This window comes from Aythya fuligula, chromosome 8, assembly GCF_009819795.1.
Source record: "Aythya fuligula isolate bAytFul2 chromosome 8, bAytFul2.pri, whole genome shotgun sequence".
NCBI lineage: Eukaryota > Metazoa > Chordata > Aves > Anseriformes > Anatidae > Aythya > Aythya fuligula.
The window spans coordinates 10,479,078-10,499,173 of NC_045566.1; the positions used below are offsets into that span (position 1 = coordinate 10,479,078).

General features: G+C 49.2%; 1 protein-coding gene across 2 annotated transcripts in view; it reads left to right on the forward strand.

Moving 5' to 3' along the window:
- The first annotated feature begins 9,073 nt into the window (after positions 1–9,073).
- ERI3 (ERI1 exoribonuclease family member 3) overlaps positions 9,074–20,096 on the forward strand; it is a 109,425-nt gene continuing 98,402 nt past the window's right edge. The window contains exons 1-2 of one of the 2 annotated variants that reach the window (XM_032192494.1): positions 9,074–9,126; positions 17,061–17,335. In XM_032192494.1, the coding sequence (XP_032048385.1) occupies positions 17,084–17,335 (252 nt within the window). In that variant the 5' untranslated portion in view covers positions 9,074–9,126; positions 17,061–17,083. Of the gene's footprint in view, positions 9,153–17,060; positions 17,336–20,096 lie in introns of both variants that reach the window. The other variant, XM_032192493.1, reaches the window with a different exon arrangement.

Here is a 20,096-nt window from a genome sequence, read left to right on the forward strand (position 1 = left end):
ACCTCAGAGTAATGTTTTTGTAAGTACAAGACTCATATAAGACACCCATGGCTTCCATTCATTGTCCACCACCACGCCAGGCAGCTTGTGTGAGACTGAGCAAGTCATTGCTCTCTCTGGCTACATCTAAATTCACATTTTTATTGCCCTTTTTGGTTTATACTCATACTGTCATCTTCTCCAGCAAGGAGTTTGCCTCCATTCCTTGTCTTTGAGCAGGAACAAGCATACTGATGTTTCCCTCCACCCTCTCACTGCCTCTCGTCTATTTAAACTGTAATGTTTTAGGAGCAGGGACATTAACCCTCGTCTGGATTAGCATCGCTCTAATGTAAATAATATTAGTTACATTATAGATGTTTCTGTAATTAGAGTTCTTATTTCTATAGGCATTTAAACACCTCGTCTCCTCATTTGACAGTTATGTTATTTGATTTGTGTTCTCCTGATGTGGAGAGCGGTACAGAAACCCTTTTATCTCTCTTGATGAAGGAGTTTAGACTATGATTGGATTTGATTTTTTTTAGAAGTGTGTGGGGAGGAGCCCATGGATAGGCAGGTACAATTTGCCTAAGGTGCAATACTGCTGCAGAACTTGAATGGGGGTTAAATAACATTGCAAGAAGCAGGGTTTTAATCAGGGTTGTGTGTTTTTTTTTTTGTTTTTTTTTTTTTGCTTTTTTTTTTTAGGTTGTTGTTGCTGTTTTTGTTTTTTTTTTTTTTTTTTTTTTTGTTGTTGTTGTTGTTTGTTTTCTTTTCTTCTTCCAAGGAGCATGTGGTAAGGACAAGTCCTTTCAAAAGCAAAGAATAAAAAGAGCTTGCCTAGGTGGTGAAGCATTTTGGAAAGAAAACTTGGCTTCCCTGTCCCCATTTGCCTGCCTTTGAACAGGACACATCAGCGTTTGCCAGCACGTGGAGGGGAGACTGCTCGTGAAAACGTTTACCAGAGATGATTCTATCAGAGAGGCTTGTCTTGGCAGATGGCTGTGTGTTTTAAATTTAAACAGAGTGGCATAAATAGTAGAAAAGAAAAGAGGGTAGTAAGAAAAATATTAAACTGCCCAGTGCAAATCCTTGGGGAACTTCTATTGCAATAACTGACCTCCCATATAGCACCATTTATTTCATACGCTGGCAGCTTTATAGGTGCTTGTACAGCTACAGACGAACACCAATTTGCCAGTGCAGTTTGTTTTGATAACTGTTGTTTTCAATAAATCTATATTAAAATCAAAGGGAAAATTAAATAGACTGAAGTCGGTAGCGCTGGAGATGAGGTAGCACGTTATACACCGGCCTCTTTGGCTGTGAGGAGCTTGCCCTCACCTCCAACACGGGCCACATGTGTGATGAGTGTCGGTGGTCACAGCTGTTCTTCTCAGAGCCTCTCTGTGTGTTCCCACCTCTGTGCACATCGTCCTTCCTACCCCGGCAGAGCAGGAGCCTCCGGTGACAGCAGAGGAAGAGAGGGAGGAGAGAGGAGAGAATAGAAACCCCAGCGCCCGGGCCGGGAAGGAAGGAAAGAAGAAAGCAAGGAAGGACGGAGCGAGTGTGGGGAAACGAGGAGAGGAAGAGAGAGGCTGGAAAAGGAAAGAGGGACGCCAAACGCTGGAGAGGAAAGACAAAGAGGCAGAAAATAGAATAAACAGAGGGGAGGCGATGGGGAAATCAAAGCAGTGTGGACAGAAGGTGTGTGAGAGCAAGGCATGTGAGAGCAAGCCCTGTGCATACCTGCCTCTTGCTGAATTCAGCCGTGCTTTGGAGGTGAGGGTGACAGGAGAGAGGGGGGACACCTCAGGCTTGGCCAGGAATTTAGGAAATAACCTCAGATCTGGCACAGCTGGAACAGCAGCAGCAAGGGTTAGCTGGGTAATTATTTAATTTCTATAGGGCTGTTTGGAGGATGTTTAGAGTCAGGAGGTTTTGCATAGCACTGAACACCATGCCTGAGTCCAAACAAATAATGAACGTGGTAGAGCAGGTTAATTCTTAATTTATTTATTTACTTATTTATTTATTTATTTCTGGCAGACCAGTTTTCTACTTGAAAATGTTGATTGGAGTATCTGGAAGCATTTCCTGGGATGAGTCAATATTATCCAAGAGTTATTGAGAAATTATCCCAAATGCTCACGTGTTTGTTTTTGGTTTTGTTTTTTTTTCTCATCTCCTTCTGACAGCATTGTTTCACCTCTTTGTTACATATTTATACCCCTTTTGGTCCAAGTGCTTGGCCAAAAACATGAGCTCTCCAGAGCCAAGGGAGAGCCAGGCACTCTTTTGGTCCAATATTTCTTTCTTTGCAGAGTTTCGCTTCCCTGCTCACAGCAAGTGCCAGTGACAATGTGCCAGTGCCAGCCCTTCTCCTGCCAGCAGCGCCTGGTGACAGCCATGCAACACAGATTTCTTTGTGCCATGCCGGGGGAGCAGGGCAGGGAACCTCCTTGCTCCCGATGTCCACTTTCGTGAAGAAACTTAGCCATTTTCACAAGGGTCTTAAAAAGGGTGGAGATTCTGCCTGCCACTGTAATGTGGAGTATAATGAAACGTTACGGTGTGGTGTAATGGATGGTTGGGACTTCCAGAGTTATGTAATAATAAAAGAAAAGAAACGTTGGAGTGGTAAAGTGAAAAGAAATATACTATTTTAATTTGGCATATGTCATTAAATGAGAAAAATCTGAGATCTAACCTTTTTGTCCCAGCTCAGGTCAAAAATCATAATTTTTGAAACCGCAGAATTTCCCAAGGGACAGGAATTCCTTTATTATTATTTTTGGCCAGCTGTCTTCCATATGACGGCCCGTGAAAAGTATTTTATCTCAAGTTAAAATCCTACACATAAAAATGTCTCTCTACCTTCCAGCAGGTGTGCTTGTCCTATGGGAAGATTTGCTTTATCAGCAATTTGTTCCTCCAGGAGAAACGCTTAATTTTAGATGTTTTTTCCATTTGCACTTAGAGTTCAAGACACTCGAGCAGCGGCTCAGTATTGGGTGGCCTGTGCAGGCGTCAGCCCCCTTCCTTCATACACTGCAACCCTATTAGCTAAAATACTGGCAAAGAGATTTTGGTGAAGTGTTTTTTATTTTTTTTAATGTCCCATTAAAAATGTTTAAAATGTTTAAAAATGTCCCATTTCATGGCTGTAGATGCCCTCACTTTGAAATACAGCTTTCCCATGACGACATAGCTGTAAAACACATTCAACTTTTTATTTTTTTAATTTTTTTTACTAGTTAGCAATGGAGTTTTGCTATAGCCATTAAAATATAAAGAATAAACTGCACCCAACTGTACAATATTTTTTTACCAGCATTTATGGTGACAATATAAACTGTGAGGGTTAAGCCTGAATTTTTTTGTGGATGGCATTGGAATATCAAGATTAAGTATACAGCGTGAGCGCAAGGTTTTTATGGTACACAGTAATGATGTAAAAAGGTTTTATTTCTTTAGTAAATTGACATCACTGCTTGTCCTTCTCTCTTTGTACTTCTTGGGTCTGATTTTTTAGGAGCGTGGTTGGAAGCGGCATGTTAGATCATTCAGCGCGGCTCCCTCAATGGGGCTGGCACTGAGGGGATGTTTTATGGTGCCCACTGCTCCTCCTGGGAGGCGATCCCACAACGTAATGCACCACAGCCCGAGGAAACTTCTCCTGATGCAGAGCCGTGGCTTCCCTTGCTCAGAGGCCCTGTGGCGGCGCTCTGCAGCGCGGCCATTTTACGCTGAGCGTTGGGGCCGGCACCTGGCACACGCCGGTGGTTTCAGGCCCAGCGCCATGTGCCATGTACCTGTGGTGATCACCTCAGGGCCATACGCCATGCCCTCGGCCCTGAGCCACCTGCAGCCCACCTTCGCACGCTTCATCAGCACCTCTGTAACACCTCGTGCCAGCACGATGGCTCCACGCCATGACTTCACCGCACGTGGGGGCAATGTGCACCAGGCTACAGCTGGGGAAGCAAAGCGTGTGGCTTGTGTCATCTCACTGCCCTCTAACCCTTGTAATCCACAAAGATCACAGACTGCACAACTCCATGTTCCTTCATATTTCATTGCATCCTCTCGTGCTTGTGAATAATAGGGGATGTTTTGGAGTTGTCAGCTTGTCCGGGCAGTTTTGTGCAGCACCTTGACTGCTCAGTCAACGTGAGGTCCAGCAGGGACCTCTGTGGTCACCTCATCCAACCCAGCATAGCGTGGGCTGGAGAAAAGCAGGCCTTGTCTACAGCAGATCTTCTGCAGAGGTGTCCAGTGGTGGTTTGAGATGTCTGGGATGCCCTGCAGCTCTTCTAGCACAGTCCAATCACCACTTTCTGATGTCCTGCTATGTTTTTCTAACACGCTTTATTTCCTAGCTTGCCACAGGCTGTCCCTCTCACCTCTGTTTTAACTGGAAAAGGATTTCCACCCCATGGCCCTGATTCCGGCTGAATTAATGGTTTTTGAACTGAATCAGCACATTTGAAGTTAAAACAGATCCCCACTGAGTCTGTACATTTTTATTACTGTGCAAGGAGTGCTTAGGAAAATAAAAGGAACAAGAAAGCCCTGAGAGTGGACCACCCTGTTGAGGGGGGAAATATAGAAATCAAGCTTGTTTGTATGAGTGATATTTATAGGGTCAAGTGACAAATATGGTGCGAGGCCTTGGAGCCTGGCTCGGGAATACCACATACCAGTCTGGGCACTCGTGCTCAAGAAAATTTAATTGAAACTGGAGCAGGTGCAGAGGAGGTCTGCTAAGGTGGTGTGGGACACGGAAAGCCAAAGTGGCAAGGAGAGAATAACGGGGTTTTGTTAGCCCAGCAAAACAAAGATGACAAAGATGACTGGAATCTGAGAGCTGCCTAGAAATACACCAGGGGAGTTAAAAACAAAAACAAGTTAAAGCCAAGGACCATCCTGCCAGAGCAATTGAGTGTAAACTAGCTGTGAATACATGTTATCTGGGAATTAGAGGAAGTTTCCCATCTGTCAGGCAGAGAAGACCTGAAGGAGCCTTCCAGACGGGTTAGCATGGACAAGTAAAAGAACATATTTGAAGATGGAGGTTGATAAATTGACTAGGATGCTGAATGGGAAATTATATTATGTGATGGAGCAGTGTGCTCAGTATCCCTGGGACTCCTTGGCTGGCTGACACTCTTACATGTGGAGTCCTTTTATGATCTGAAATCCCCTTTTGCCTTTCCTAGATTAAGGACCTCAGCACCTTTAAAATCTCCGGTCTTTATCACCCACGAGCCGAGTGCTGCATCTGCGAACCTCTTGGCCCCACCAAGCTGCTGTTGCTGCCGCTCCCAAATCCATCAGGGGGTCACTGTCAAACAATGAGACACACTTGCTCCCACGGGGCTGAACGAGCTGCTTCCTTTCAAAACACCCTTTAATTGACAGCTAGGAATAGCTTTCCATGATGACAAGCTGTCATTAATATCATTCATGAGAATGATACCCCAGTGATAGTGTATGTGTTTGGAGAAAAGAGGAGAGAGAAATCCTCTGCAAACAAATGTTTCAGCAGAACACATGAACTGAGCTGTGGTTTCAAGAATGACAACATGAATATAAAAATGTACATTGTGAATATTAGTATTCCCTTAAATATGTGTTCACGTTGCTTAATGAGTCCCACCGGTGGCGTTAGTAACTGAAGGATTTGAGTTGGCACATTATTAACTTGTTAAGTAGAAAACAGTGATACAAGACTACTTGTCATGTGTATTATAAGACATTTAAAAGTTGCATTCAGCATAAGCAGCTGAACAGAACTAAAGGAGTTGCCTTTAAAATGAGGTGATGCTTTTTGTGCCATAATCTTGTAAAATCCCGCTGCGTTAAAAGGCTCTGTGCTCCATAACTCCTCAGCCAGAAGGCACTGTGGGCAGGGCTGGGGAGGCAGTCAGTGACAGCCTCCCTCCTTGTTTGTGCTGAACTATGGCGTGATTCCCATCTTGGGCTAAGGTGTGCTCAGCTCTTCATTAACACAAGAATTCCCTAGAGCTGCGATGTGCAGTCAGTGGGATTTATTTGTTTTCCTGCCTTGCCCTGCCCCACCACTTTGCTGCCTCCCCTTAAAGCCCTGCCCATCCATCAGCCCCAAGGTGGACACACATTTGTGCAGAGTGAAGCGATGCTGTGTTAAGGAACTATGAGTTTTTTAAAACAAATTAAAGTTATAGCTGTGGTCCAGGCTGCTGTGTCTGCTGGTGGCAGCACCAGAGATCCAGCTGTGAGAGGGGGGCACTGCTGGAAGCTTCAGGCTGACCTTTCCAGATGATGTTTGAAGATTTAATCAGGACAGCCCCAACACCGCTCCAGTCTGGACAGTCTTTCCTCTGTACTGCTTATAGCCATCCCCAGGTCTCTAAAGTAGGACAAGCAATTAAGACACCAGGCCTGCTGCTGAAACACTCTTGCTTGCTCTTGGGCTGACAGAGGGCTTGTTTTGTTGGTCCTGAGGCTGTGCGGCCATGGGATTGGCATGGTCATGCCACACAAACTAAATAAGGTAACCCTGATCAGCAACTGTCAGCCCTTTTGCCCATATTTCCCCATCTGCACATCCCAGTTTCTCTGTACTGCTGGCCCAGGGCCCCATAGCAGTTGTTCACCTCCGCATTTCATAGCTCTGCCACAAATGGTGTCACTTGGGGAGGGGAGCAGTTCCCAGTGAACGTGCTGCAGAAGCCATGCATATCAGCTGGGAGGGCCGGCGTTGGGCCAGCCACAGGATATCTATTGATCACCTTCTTTCATTCTCCAGAACCCTGGAGTGAGCTGGATTAATCTGAGGTGACATTTTCAGTGGCCCACAGCGTTCTTTTGAGGCATGTACACTCACATAAGACAGCCTTAGATACTAACACTGTAGAAACAGTGGTGATATTTATAAGATGTGGTTCTCCTCTAGCTGGTTGAGGATCCTTCTCCAGCATCTGAGAGCTCTGTTACAAAGAAAAAAGAAAAAAAGAAAAAAAGAACAAAAGAACAAAAAGAAAAAAAGAAAAAAAAGAAAAAAAGAAAAAAGAAAAAAGAAAAAAAGAAAAAAAGAAAAAAAGAAAAAAATTAAAAAAAAGAAAAAAAGAAAAAAAGAAAAAGTATCTCTTTGGTAGTACATTTGCTGACAGTAATTGTATTGCTGTCCCACAGCCTTTGGAAGAAAACTCATATAGACCTCATAGACCTCATAGGGGACACTGAGGCTAGCATGGGCCAGGATATGGCCCTCCATTATTGCATTATTGCATATGCTCAGCTTGGGAAAGGAGTTCCCTGCCACAAAAAAGGGTCAGGAGGAAATCTCCTGCTTGCTGCGGTGCCTACAAGCCTGGGAAACAGCACCAGGCTTGGCTGATGAAAAAGAGACATGCACGCATCTTTGAGCCATTGATTGTTTGTCTAGACGGAGAAAAAGATTATTTTTTACTGCTACATCCAGAGGTCAGCAGTGAAAAGGCTTCCTCTCTCATCCTACTAGAAACACTCACAGGCAGGCTGCAAGTCCTAAATTTTAAGCTTTGGGGCTGCTGTGTCATTTCCAGCACGTCTCTGCTATCCCTGATGAGGAGGGGCTGGCAGAGGGCACTTACAGATTGCTCACGGAACGCCACGCCGGAAAAGCCCTATATTCACTCTCCCGTGCTCCTTGGCAAGCCATACATCAGTCACCAAAGGCTTGACAAATCACATCAGTACGGCTGAGCTTAGAAGTAAAACTTGCTTGTGTGGGTGGGAGGCTGAGAGATGCCAAATCTAAGAGGACTTAAAGGAACTCTTTCTATTATTAAATGGCTTGCAGTTGGTATATTACAGTTCTGACATGCTACTTTCATGATTCAGGCCTCCAAAGTTCAAGGCTGCATACAAACAGAGCAAAAAGGATGAATTCAGCCTGAAGAGCCAGCAAGCTGATGTAAGATGGGCGGCAGGCAGATATGGCCAGGCAGCCAGGATTGTGCTAGCAGACTGCACTTCACAGAGTGGCAGCCAGTGCTCTCTGCACCCCGGCGCTTACCTTTGTCAAATATTTTTAGGCACAGAGCCAGAGGAAGGCTTCAGGGATGATTTGAAAGGGGGCAGCAAGATGACAGAGAGGTAGGGCTGCTGCTGTCTGCGGACGGAGGATGGATGAGTTGACCTCTAAGATCCCTTGCAGTCCTATTTGCCACGAGTCAGTGACTCGGAGTTTACTCTTCACACGTGCGAGGAGCATCAGGGACAGTGCAGAGGAGCTGCTTGCTTGAAATGCCTTAGGTGCAGAGGTGTGAATCAACGAGGGGAGCGAGAAAGAAGGCAAAATGCAAGCAATGGCATTCTCAAGGTATGGTTGGCATAACAGCTGTGTTGTTCAGGGGTTATAGACAGGCATCTTTGCAGGTAAGCTGCATGTATCCTAGCTGAAGGTGCCATCTGTGGAATGGGGAGGCGATGCTAGCTTAGGGATGTCCAGCAAAGTTAGGGCAAGGTCCAGACACAGGTTTTAGGATCAGAGAGCTGCACGAATGCAGAGGAGCCTGGAAGCCAGTGACTGATGTGGACATCTTCATAGCATTTGGTATTTATTTTGCAGGCTCTGTGTGGCACATGGAGGGCTGGCCTCAAGGCGCATGGGACGTGGCATTGGGGGACGTGACGGTATGGGCTGTGGGACACAGCGGGTGGGTTGTGGAGACAAGATGGGGAGATGTGTGGGGAGATGGAGGGGTGGGCGCTGTGGGGGACGTGGATGTGGTGCTTGGGGACATGGAGTGTGGTGCTTGGGGACACGAGGGGTGGCCGAGGGTGACAGGAGGACATCAGTAGTGATGAGGGGGACACTTGGGGACACCAGTGGGGCAGAGGGGCTCCTGACCCCACACAGCCTCGCCCCAGGGCCATGAGGCCCTGCCCCGGGGGCCACCAAGAGGCGGGCACAGCACCACGGAGGCGCGGCCCCCCCCCCGCACCCTCAGAACTACAACCCCCAGCATGCCCCGCGCCTCGCTTCCGGCCGGGCGCTTACGCCGGGAGGCCAACCGCGGCGAGGAAGCCCCGCCCCCGGCGGCGGCAGAAGGCGCTGCGATTGGCTGGCGGCGCTGCCGCTCAGAGCGGGGTCAGAGGTCAGAGTGCGCGGAGGTGAGCGGCGGTGCCGGGGACTCGTGGTGCGGAGCGGCCGCGGCCCGGGGGGGGCCCCGGGGAACCGGGGGGGGGGGAGCTGCGCCGCCGGGCCTCGGGAGGCGGCGAGGCCGGGCCGGGCAGGGCCGGGGGGGGCCGGGAGGAGGCGTGGGGCCGGCCCGGGGAAGGGGGAGGCCCGGAGCGGGGCGGTTGGGGAGGAGGGAGGGGGGGGGGCGAGGCCCCGGGGCCCGGTGAGGCCTTGCCGGGGGGGGGGAGGCCGCGGGGGGGGGCGTGGCGGGGCCTGGGCCGCTCGGGGCCCGGCCGCGGCTCGGGGCTGCGCGGGGCCGCACGGGCCGCAGCGGGGCTGGGCCCACGGGGAGAGGGGCTGGGGGCTGGGGGGGACCCGGTACCGGGGGGGGGGCGGGGGCTGAACCCCGGTAATGGGAGGGGAGGGAGGGGGGAGGGGAGGGAGGAAGGGGGGCGGCAGCGCCGGGGAGGGCCCCTGGGGGTGTGGGGGAGGAGGAGGTTGGGGGCCTTCCCCCCTCCTTCTTGTTATTTTCCCCCACTTTTGTTATTTTTTTTTTTTCTCGGCTGGGATGTGTGTGTGGGGGGGGGTGTTGGCGCTCGCCCCTGGCGCTCTGTCTCTTAAAGTCTGTGCCCGGTGGGTTTGTGTGCTCGTTGTGAGCCGAACTCTTGGTGTGCCTCCTCTCTGCTTCATCCTCCTCACTGAGCTCTGGGCTTCGGCGGTGGGTGGGTGGCTGGCTGGCTGCTGCTTGCTCGGAGCTCATAATGCCCTTTCAGTGGAAGGGACCGGGGAGTTTTCCATTCGGTTGAAGCTTGCACCAAGCCTCGGGAAGGGTGAGGTGTGCGGGGCTCTGAGCAGGTGCAGCTCCGTGAGGCTCGTCCCATCAGGTGTTAACAGAGTTGTTGGAGGGCTTTGTTTTTCTAAAGGTAGCTGGGATTAATTTCGGCATTCAGTTGTGCATCTCTTCGCTTTGTGGTAAAGTTGGTGAATGAGTTTTTTATTCCAAGAATTAATTGTTCTTAAAATAAATAACGTGCTAGAGGTCCAGTTGGTTACTCTTCAGTGTGTGGGCTTGGGAAGTTGGATTTCAGATATTTTTGATATTTTTGTTCCCTTTCAAGTACTGAATTTTGGTCTTTGCAGCTGAACTTTGATGTTAATTTATTGCGTGGACTAAACGCTTGTCTCGTTTCAAAGAGTGTCCCTCTTACAGTTCTTGTTTCTATCAAACTTTGGGTGGCTTTACGTGAATGGCGTAGTTTTGTTTCTAAAAAAAAAAAAAAAAAAAGTGTTATAGCCAGACAGATTTGAGTGTTACCAAAACCCAGAAGAAAAAGGAACCCGTTAAAGCATTAAAAAGCAAACACGCTAATGTGCTTGGTGCTAAATAAAGAAACTCTTGGATTGAGTGTACGCCAAAATGGTTTGATGTGACCTTAAGGTTCTGCTTTGCAGCTGGGAGGTATTTCAATTTGGTATTTTTTTTTTTTTTTTACTATTATTATTTCCCTCCTTTTAATTTTGGAAATAAAGCTCTGGAAGAGGCTTAAGTATGTGAAGTTTTTACACGTGGTTCTGCTCCTGTGTGGGCCCAGCAGCCACCTCTGGGTACAGGGCAGCAGGGCTGTGGGGCGCAGGGCTGGCGATGTGCAGGGGTGCGGCTGGCTGGTGGTGTCGTCTCCCCAGGAGAACACGGGAGGCTGTAAAGCGGCTGTGCCTCTCTCACAAGGAAGAGGACAACCTGTTGCTCACAGCGTGTGCTGGAGCAGCAGCGGTAGCTGTTGCTGCCAGCTACCACGTGGCAACTTTTCTCCCCCCTGGGAGCGGTCACCTGTGTTGGGCAGGTGCCAGCTGAGTGGTTGTGTTCCCTCCAGATCTGTTGGACAGGTGATACCTCACTCCTAACCAACTTTTTTTTTTTTATATAATTTCAGTTGTACTTGTTGAAGTTTACTTTTTTTTCCTTGACTGGTTGGATATTAGAGGTAACATCTTCCGTGATGGTTTCTCAGGGTCGCTGAGAGTGGGTTGTGTGGAACCCGTGCCCTGTTGTAGCTGCTGCCCTGCTTGCACCGTGTATTCACGTGTCCAGGACAGACCTTTGGCGGAGTACAAACTTTTTTTTTTTTTAAACATTTCCAGATTTCATATGTGAAGATCAAATGTGAGGAATATACTAAGATTCATTTGGCACTCTTAACCTTCAAGTTTGAGATAACGAAGGTGTGCAGCTGTGTGAGTGCTCAGAGCAACTGTGGCCCTCGTGCATGAAAACCAAGTGGTTGTGCGTGCTGCATCCCATTAAGCGAGAGGCTGGCTGGTGTTTCTCCTTTCACAGAACTAGGCTGATGTGCAGCAGTAGCTTGCCCTGCCTGGAAGCGTGGTAGCTACAGATCTCCTCCTTCTGGAGCAGGGAGCTCTGCAGGTTGAGAGCATCGTGGTGCCATACATTTCAGAGCTCTTTCCAAAGACCAGGGCTGGGGAGGTTTGAATTAAAACTGTGTTATTTTTTGACAGTGAAGTGGTTGACCACTGGAACGAGCGGGCTGCAGGTAGTTGGGAGCCCCCGTGTTTGGTGCTGCAGCTCGAGGCCAGAAACTTTTCTGAAAGGTGTGTGAGCCTTTGGGCTTGATTCAGGAGTGATGAAGTGGAAACTTTACGGCCAGCATTACACAAGGTTCAGGCAAGATGGCCCGATGGGCTTGCTGACTTCAGTTTTCATGTGTTTGTGCTGCTAGAGCCAGGATACCTTCTCTGGAAACTATCAAGATAGGAAACTATCTTGCTTTAATGGTGTTTTACTCTGGCTGCGTTAGCCCTTGTATGGGTTCCTGTGGTTGAATTGGCTCACGGCAAGGCCTGAAGAGCGCAGGACTGGGTGTGAGATAATCAGCAGGAAAATCAGGCCGAGAGGGAAGGATGGACCTGCCTGCTCCTGGCCCCCAAGAGCTCTTGGGGTGGTTAACCCCATTTTGTGTAGCTTCATCCCAGGGCCTTTTGTATGGCTCCCATACAGAGGTGGGAGACTGGACCAGAGGGTTCCTGTCTGGACCCAGTAACTTTGCTGCAGTACTCAACCTGCTCTTCCCCTGCAGCTTTCCGACCTGTTGTTGTATACACCTCCTCCTACTTCTTTGTTTTACTTTTTGTCGTTTCCCTCCTGCCTCTTCTCTAAGTGACCAGTCCTTTGCTGCGTGGAGCTTCTTCCAACTTCAGCTTAGGTCCGTGTGCTGATCCGCGCTTCCTCGTGGAGGAGGTTTAAAAATACCCAGCAAAGCCTCTCTTAAGAGACCAGCCAAGGAGGTGACAAAAGTGGGTTGCCTCGCGGAGGTGGCCTAATAAAACGGGAGCAGAATTTCTCGGCTCGTCTTTGGGAGTGCTCCTGGGTGGTGGGCGCGGGCGGCGCTGTGCGGCACGTCAACTGAGCTGTGTTTGTTTCCCAGCCTCGTAGGGAGCGGTAGCCCCAAAAACCGCCTCGCTCATTGTGATCTCACAAGCCTTCGCGTCTGTGGCGTCACAATGGAGGAGATGCTGGTGCTGGGACAGAGCCCGTGCCTCTGAGATAGCAGCCGAGGAACGCAGCGGGAAGGATGAGCTCGAGGAACGGGTGAGAACTGAACCCAGCAGTGCCCTGCGTCCTGTAGCCAGCCCTTCCCACATTCGCTCATCTCTCCCGTAATGCCCACTCTCTTTTTATCCTCTATATTTATGAATCAAACTCAATAAAATGAGACAAACTTGATTTACATTTTGGATTGGTTTTGGTTGCTCTAGCCTTGAGTTTAGCTGTCTGCCAGAGACCAGGAGTTGTAGTTGCCTCTACTCAGGCTTTGCTCAGGGAAGGAACTGAGCCATGCTACTCCCAAAGCTTGCTTGCTTTCGTTTGTTTTTTTAATTATTGCTTTTTTATTTAAAAAAAAAAAAAAAAAAAGTTGCCCCTGGAAACCCTTCTCTGCTCTTACCCTCCCGTACCGCACTGGGTCTAACTTCAGCCTGTAAGTTCCTGCGAACAGGGGCCTCTTCGTCTGTAGTGGGAAGAAGCTGCGAGCGATTCTGGAGCACTGTAAGAACCGAATGATTGAGGCTGAGGTGTATCTGTGATGAGGAATGAGGGGACAGCATGTAGGCATCCTGTGGCAGTGCTCAGGGGAGGTTATGTTACGAATTTTCCAAAATTTGGTCTTGGTTGTGTAGCGGTGCCGCAGCCAAACCCAGCCAGAAGCGGAGTGTTGTCATGGGGGTGCTCTGGATTAACGCTCAGGAGGTGATGCGGTGCAGTTAACAACTTCAAGAAGCAAATTTACCTGTCTAAAATCCTGTCACATCATTAAAGCAGTTATCAAAGCTTTGTGTTCTGTTTGGTTTACTTTATGTAGTATTTTTTGTAACTTTGGAGAGTGCCAGTTCGGATCAGCTGGGTTTGTCCTTAAGTCTCATGTTTCCCGTCTCCCAGGCTAGCCAGGTGCTGTCATCTCTTGGACTGTAGTCTCTGTCATGAAATATTTTGTTTTAGGTTAATGTTGGTTTAAAAAAAACCTAAGATCTCTCTATTGTTCTTCAGTTATATCTACACACAACTGAAATATGGGCTCACATTTGACCTCCTGAGTACGCATTTGAACAGCTCCCAAATTGGAAGTCCTGCCTTCTTTTGGCCATACCCTGTTCCACGAGTTGCTGAATGTATGCAATTTTATTCCACAAAATGCATCTTTATTGCCCTCTCTTTTTATCCTCTATATTTATGAATCAAACTCAATAAAATGAGACAAACTTGATTTACATTTTGGATTGTTTTTGGTTGCTCTAGCCTTGAGTTTAGCTGTCTGCTCAGGCTTTGCTTAGGGAATAAACTGAACTGTGCTACTCCCAAAGCTTGCTTGCTTTTATTTTTTTTATTTCTTGCTTTTTTTTTTTAATTTTAGTTTGCATTGTTATTTAGGTTGTTTTTCTTTTTTTTTTTTTTTTTATAGAAATACTGTGGTAAGGCCATTTTACCATAACATAAAGTAATTTAGCATGTAAATGGAGGCTCTCATAAAAGAAATCCTTTAAGGTTGGAGGGGCAACCCAAGAAACATTTGTCTTCTCTCCTGCATCAGAGTATCAAACCAAGTGGTGAAGGAATATTTTTGGGTTAAAGGCAAGCAGTTAAAGTTATGCCACCTTTCACTGTCAGGTGACTTTAAATAGGTGTGGTTGTAAAAATAAGTATTTATGTTAAGTGCGAAGAGCCCGTTGAGCTCAAGATCGTAGGCTGATGAGTCTTGCCGTTGATGGATTTGTGTCCTGGGTTTTGGGCTGCCCTGCAGGTTGAGCCCTTGCAGTGCCCTGCTGACTTTGACACAGCCACTTATTTATATTTTTTAATTTGAAGAGCCAGTTGCTGATGATAGCTGGTGATGTCATGTGTGGTGCACTTACACAGCACCTAGTTCCGACTTGATCTTCCAGCTGCAACCCAGCCCACGTGGCTGTTTCCCTGTTCCTGGGTGTTGCAGGTGTAAAATGCTGTCACGTTTTCCTAGGTCTGTGTAGAGTCTGTCAAAATAATTCCTCAAGTCCAGCCTCTGCGCGTGGTCCCGTTATATATATCTGTGAGGAATTGGAGCTCTGTGATATGAAATATTAACCTAGGCGGGTTGGAAGCCAGATGTGGCAGTTTGCACTATCTGAGGTTATGATCTGACCCTGTGTGCATAGGCAGTGTGTTTTCTCACTTAGGTGTGGCAGTGGGCTCGTGCAAGTTGTGGGTTTGTCAGGATGGAGCAGGGCTTCTGATTTTTGAAGCCATGCTGCCTGCATTGTTGTCCCTTTGGAAAAAAAAAACGTAGAGGATAATTACTAGTGCTTTGCATTGTCATAGCAGTTATAAATGCTTTCCGTGACTTCTAATAAAGTGTGTTTGCTCACCAGCTATCTTGTGCTCCGAGGCACTCTGACCCTGCCGGAGCAGATGATGTAAGGTCTTCCCAGGGCACCTGGAGCAGTGGCTGGGTAAACACGCAGTTAAAACTTCATTTGGCTCGCAGTGCGGGGCTTGCAGGGGGGCTGCTCCTCTCTGTACGCAGCCTGCAGAGGGGAATTGCAGAAAATCCCCCACTGGCACACCTTTGTTCAGGGCATGGCTCCCTCTGCTCCCCACGTTGACGATGGGATGCCTGATGGCACTGGGTGCACGCCACGTTGGTGAGCCCAGACTCACCAACTGTAAAGTTAAAGACTGTAAGCACGGACACCTCAAATACCTCTTTTTTGGGGCAGGTTAGAAGCGAATGTAACTTCTGTCGGGTGGTAACGCGTTTGTTAATGACAGGGAAAGCCGTAGATGGAGAAGCAGTAGGCAGAGCTGAGCCCCTTCAGGATAAAAGCGGTGTTGTGCTTGCAGCGTGGCTCTGGTTATTGTGGTTTTGTGACTTGTGTCAGCAGTTTTCCAGGTACCAGGCACGCTGTGTCGGTACAGCAAGGGCTCCCCCCCAACAGGAGGGCCACGAGGTGCAGCCACGTTCACACCGTGGGCAGTGGCTCCACCTGAACCCCCCCCCAGCTCCTCTTGTTTCCAGCCATGCAGTGCCCGGGTGCTCCTTGCCCCGCCGCCCTCCGAAGGGCAGGGTGCACACCGTGTGTTTGCTCAGAGCACGCAGCCTGCTCAGCTGCAATTAGCTCCTAATCTGGGCCTTCCGAGTTTCACCGGGCTCGCAGGTAAATACAGATTTAGCCGCTGTTGGAGGCGTGTTATTTACCTCATTAAGTGTGTGCTTTGGCACGTGCCTTATTTACCTGACGGACTAACGGATGGGGAAGAGCAAATGCTGTCTTCTGTGCAAATAGCGACTTTGGGCGCGGGCTGCGAGTCCTCTGCTTCCTCTCTCCCATTTCAGGGAGGAGAAGCAAGCGCACGCGTGGCTGGGCTTGGGCAGCGATGGGGCTGTGCCCGGGCCATGCCCGTTGTCCCCAGCCTCGCATGTGATGTCTGTGGGGAATTACGCCCTGCTGTATCCTTGCTTGGGAGGATGGGGTTGCCCAAATTCCCCTGTTTTGCCACCGCTGAGTGCCAGCTCCACGAGCAGGGCTTGCTCTCATCTCCATAAATGCAAACCTGGGAGCAGGTTTTTCCTGCAACATTTGAAAAGAAAAAGGGTAGGGGGGAAATCCAGACAGTCTCTTGTGGGTGGGGCAATTTATTAAATAGCCCTTACTCAATACAAGCATGAGAAGGGGATGGCTACGCGAGGTATTTCTGGGAAGGAGGGAGGAAGATCATAACCTATAAAGCCTGGCTTGTGTTTAGCTGGAAGGACAGCTTGAGTTTGTTGTACCAGGATCTTCCTCAGAGAAATCCCTGAAGTGAGAAATCCAGTGCAGCACTGGAATCGCATCGCAGGGAAAGCTGGTACTTGGGGCAAGTGAGAACTTCCCCAGGGAGGGCTCCTCTGGCCCCCAGATGTGTGTGTTTGTGGTGCAATGGGGAGGTTGTGGTGTGCCTGACAGGCGTTTTCAGGGCCAGGCTGTTCCGATGGGTGGTAGTGTTGGTGTTGAACTCCTGCCGTGTATCAGAAGTTGTGTTGTGTATGAACAGATGAAAGGGCTCTGAAATTTCGGTAGGTTTAGGTCAGACGTTTCACGCGTCGTGGTTTGTGTTGTGTTCTGCGAGGATAAGGTCCAACGGGGAGGTGTAATCTGTGTCACGTGTCTCATGGCTTTTCATTTAGAGCTGTTTGCAGAGGTTAATTTCCAGTTACCTGTGATTCTGGACACCGTGAGCTCAGTCCAGATGGCAGGTGTGGTGCTGAGGGCAGGTTGCTGTTATTCCAGGTTGCAGTGCTGGAAGCTCCACCGGGAAGCACGGAGAAAACCCCCAACGGAGAAGTGCGGTGGAGCAATGCTGGCAGAGATGAGATGTGCCTAAGTAACACGAGTCTCTCTTCAGTTTCAGATGCCTCTGGATGTTCAATGATAGCACTCCTCCATACTGGAGCAGCAAAGTTTCCCCAAAACTTACTTCCAAGGACAAGACAAGCTGTGTGCTCCCTCCGCCCGCCTGGTGTTCTCAAAGGGTACGGCTCCATCGTAAGCAGGAAACTGGCGTCCCACGGCTTCGGAGCTTCCATGGCAGCAATGTCGTCCTTCCCTCCACAGAGATATCACTACTTCTTAGTGCTGGATTTTGAGGCCACGTGTGACAAACCACAGATTCATCCTCAGGTAAATAGCTGAGCCTGTTAATTTTCCCCTCGTGAGTTGCTGCTCCCCTTTGTGAGAGAGGGAAGGCAAAGACACGGGGCTCACTTGCTCATTTCCCTTGGTTTCTGCCACCTTCTTCCTGTTGTTGGTCCTCCAAAGCTCCTAGCCATCACCCGCTCTGTCAGGAGCACTGTGAGGAACAAACAGGAGGAGCATGATTTCCATCAGGGAAGCGACAATACAATATCAGAAATGCTACTTAAAGCCATGCATGCCTGTCAGCTGCCTGAAGTGGAGAGGGTTTAAAAATTGCAGGCTGGGAACCTGCATTGGTAGAGTACTCCCGACAACCCTGCTTGATTCTGCAAGGAAAAAGGCTGTTACTGAAGTTATTTTGTGTGGTTGTTAACTCTGGAGTGTAATGAGATATGAACTGGTCAGCTCCGGGGCGATTTTTCAGTGCTTTACCTCCTGAGACATGCAGAGATCCACCTGAGGCTCAGATGGTTTTCTGCAGGCAGTCCTCCCGTAATAGTGCAGAGCAACGTAGTAAATATATTCTCAGTTGTCAGCAGGATGGGGCTAGGGTTTCCATTTCGATTGGAAAAACATGCTAAGAAGACAAAGTATAATATTGGGTTAGTGACAAACCGGCAGAATTTCCGAGTCTCGAAATGGAGCTTGGACTTCACGCCCTCCTGTGCATTGAGCAACTGGCCTCTTGCTGCTATTGCTGGCGCGTTGGCTCTGAGAATAAATTCTCTTTGCTTTGCTTCAACTGTACTGAGGGCTGGACAGTAATCAACGGGGTATCTCATTACTGAGATGGCTCGGTGCAGCGTGTTCATTTCCCAGTGTGGCTGTGGTTTCCTTCGGGCTCCTCCTGTCAGAGGCGTGCTGCAGGCTGGGATCAAACCTGTCTCCTCTCTTCCCCAGCGGTGCCACTGGTCTCCAGTGGTGCCTGAAAAAAGGACCGCAAATTTGCTGCCCTTTTGCTGGGTCTTTGTGGGAGGCTGTTGTGGCTGCTCGTCCAGCTCTGGCAGCAGCTTTAAGCGCTCTCCGAGTGCGATGTCAGGCTGTTTCCTGCCCGCTCAGCCTCGGGTGCACAGCCCTGTCAAAGCTGTAAATCGGCTCTCCCTTGTCCCTTTGGATATGGGCTTGGTCTGCGCGCATTTTGATGCAAAACCATGATGCATGGGGAGCTGGTTTACAGCTGGCAGTAAAAAGGAGCATGAGTGGAATATGATTACTACTGTTTTAAGGAGCTTTGTCCCCAAGTCCTTGCCGGGGAAAGTAATGGCCTGGGCCAACGCAGTTCTGCTATATATTTTGTTGCACCTTTAAGGTGGAGATGTTCATCGCTGGTGGTTTTTCCCGTCTGCTGTGTGCAGCGTCCGTGTCGTATCTCGTGTGGTGTGAGGCCTGTCAGTCCCTCACGTCCTCGCAAACAAATGAGTTTGGCAAATCAGGGGACGGCTCCTGCTGCATGGAAATCAGTGCCGCTTTCTGAAAAGGCTGAAGTTGCCTGCTGCAATCAGGCAACTTTACAGAAAAGGGATTTGTCAGCTCGTGCCCCTACCTACACCTTCCCTGTCTGCTGACCAGCGTGGCTTTAGCTCTGTTTGCTGTTGAGGTTTTGTGTCGTGGGGAGCAAACTGCTGTGGATGTTCAGGAATGGTTCGTGCAAGGTCTTCCTAGCGGGATCTTTCAGTGGAGCAGTGCCAGGCAGGTTTTGTAGCTGTGGTCTGAGGACAGACCTGGGAGCCAGACATGGTCAGGTGCTGGTTTTAACTGTGGTCCCAGTTCTTTTTCTGCCTTTGTTACGTTGCTTGCGGAATGGAAGCCTAGTAGGTGATGCAATGAAATTCGAATGCGCTGGAATGTGATGAGGAGGCTGCACACAGAGCTGAGCCATGATCCAAGTTACTTTCAGTGGGTAGTCATAGCTGTAAATTTAGCCATCTCAGCCTCGAAGTCTGGCAGAGTGCACTTGCCACTGTGCAGTGCACTTCACATTTCTCACTAACTGCTCTTCAAAATGTTGCAGCTTCTCAGCAGAAGGAGCTGTCTCTTTATTTACACCAAGGTGTGTGCCTGCCACATCTGCTCCCCCTCCCGCAGTGTTACCTTGTGTTCTCCTGTAGCCAGCAGCCTCGCTGACATTGTCCCTGGGGAAGTCCTTCATGGAAAGGCTCTTTGGGGAGCCCCAAAGACTTCTGCCTTTCCATCCCCTTTCATGCTGTGCTGTCCCCTCTAAGGTCTCACGGCACGGTCTACATAATGGGGATCAGGGAGGGTCAAGGACAGCAGCATTCCCCCAGGAAGCCATCTGTGTTGTGGCCCTAGAGTGCTGTATGGCAGCTGCCCTTTGCATTACCATTTCTGCTCCGTCCTGGTCCCTGCCCTATGTCCGCAGAGGAGCAGTAGCACCAGGAGTGTGCTGCAGCCACCCTGCGTCCTCGCGGGTTGCTGTCACCTCCCCGATTCCTCCCAGCTTGCCAGAGATACGCCCCCAAATCAAAGCGTGCATTTAAACGCACCAAGAGGCAGCTTGGCGTGCAGGTTTTGTGGGTGTATTTAGGAGCAATGGGACGTCCCAGACACAAAAGGAAGCGGGGGGTTTAAGGGCACTGCCCCAAACGTGTAGGTGGGAAAACCTGAAGACTGGAGGCACGGTCTGTGACACGTAGTGCTTTAACTAGCCAAAGGTCAGTAGGGGATTGGCAGGAAGGGATGGCTATGGCTGCCCCCTCGCATCTCTTTAAAGCTTGCCTGTGTGTTT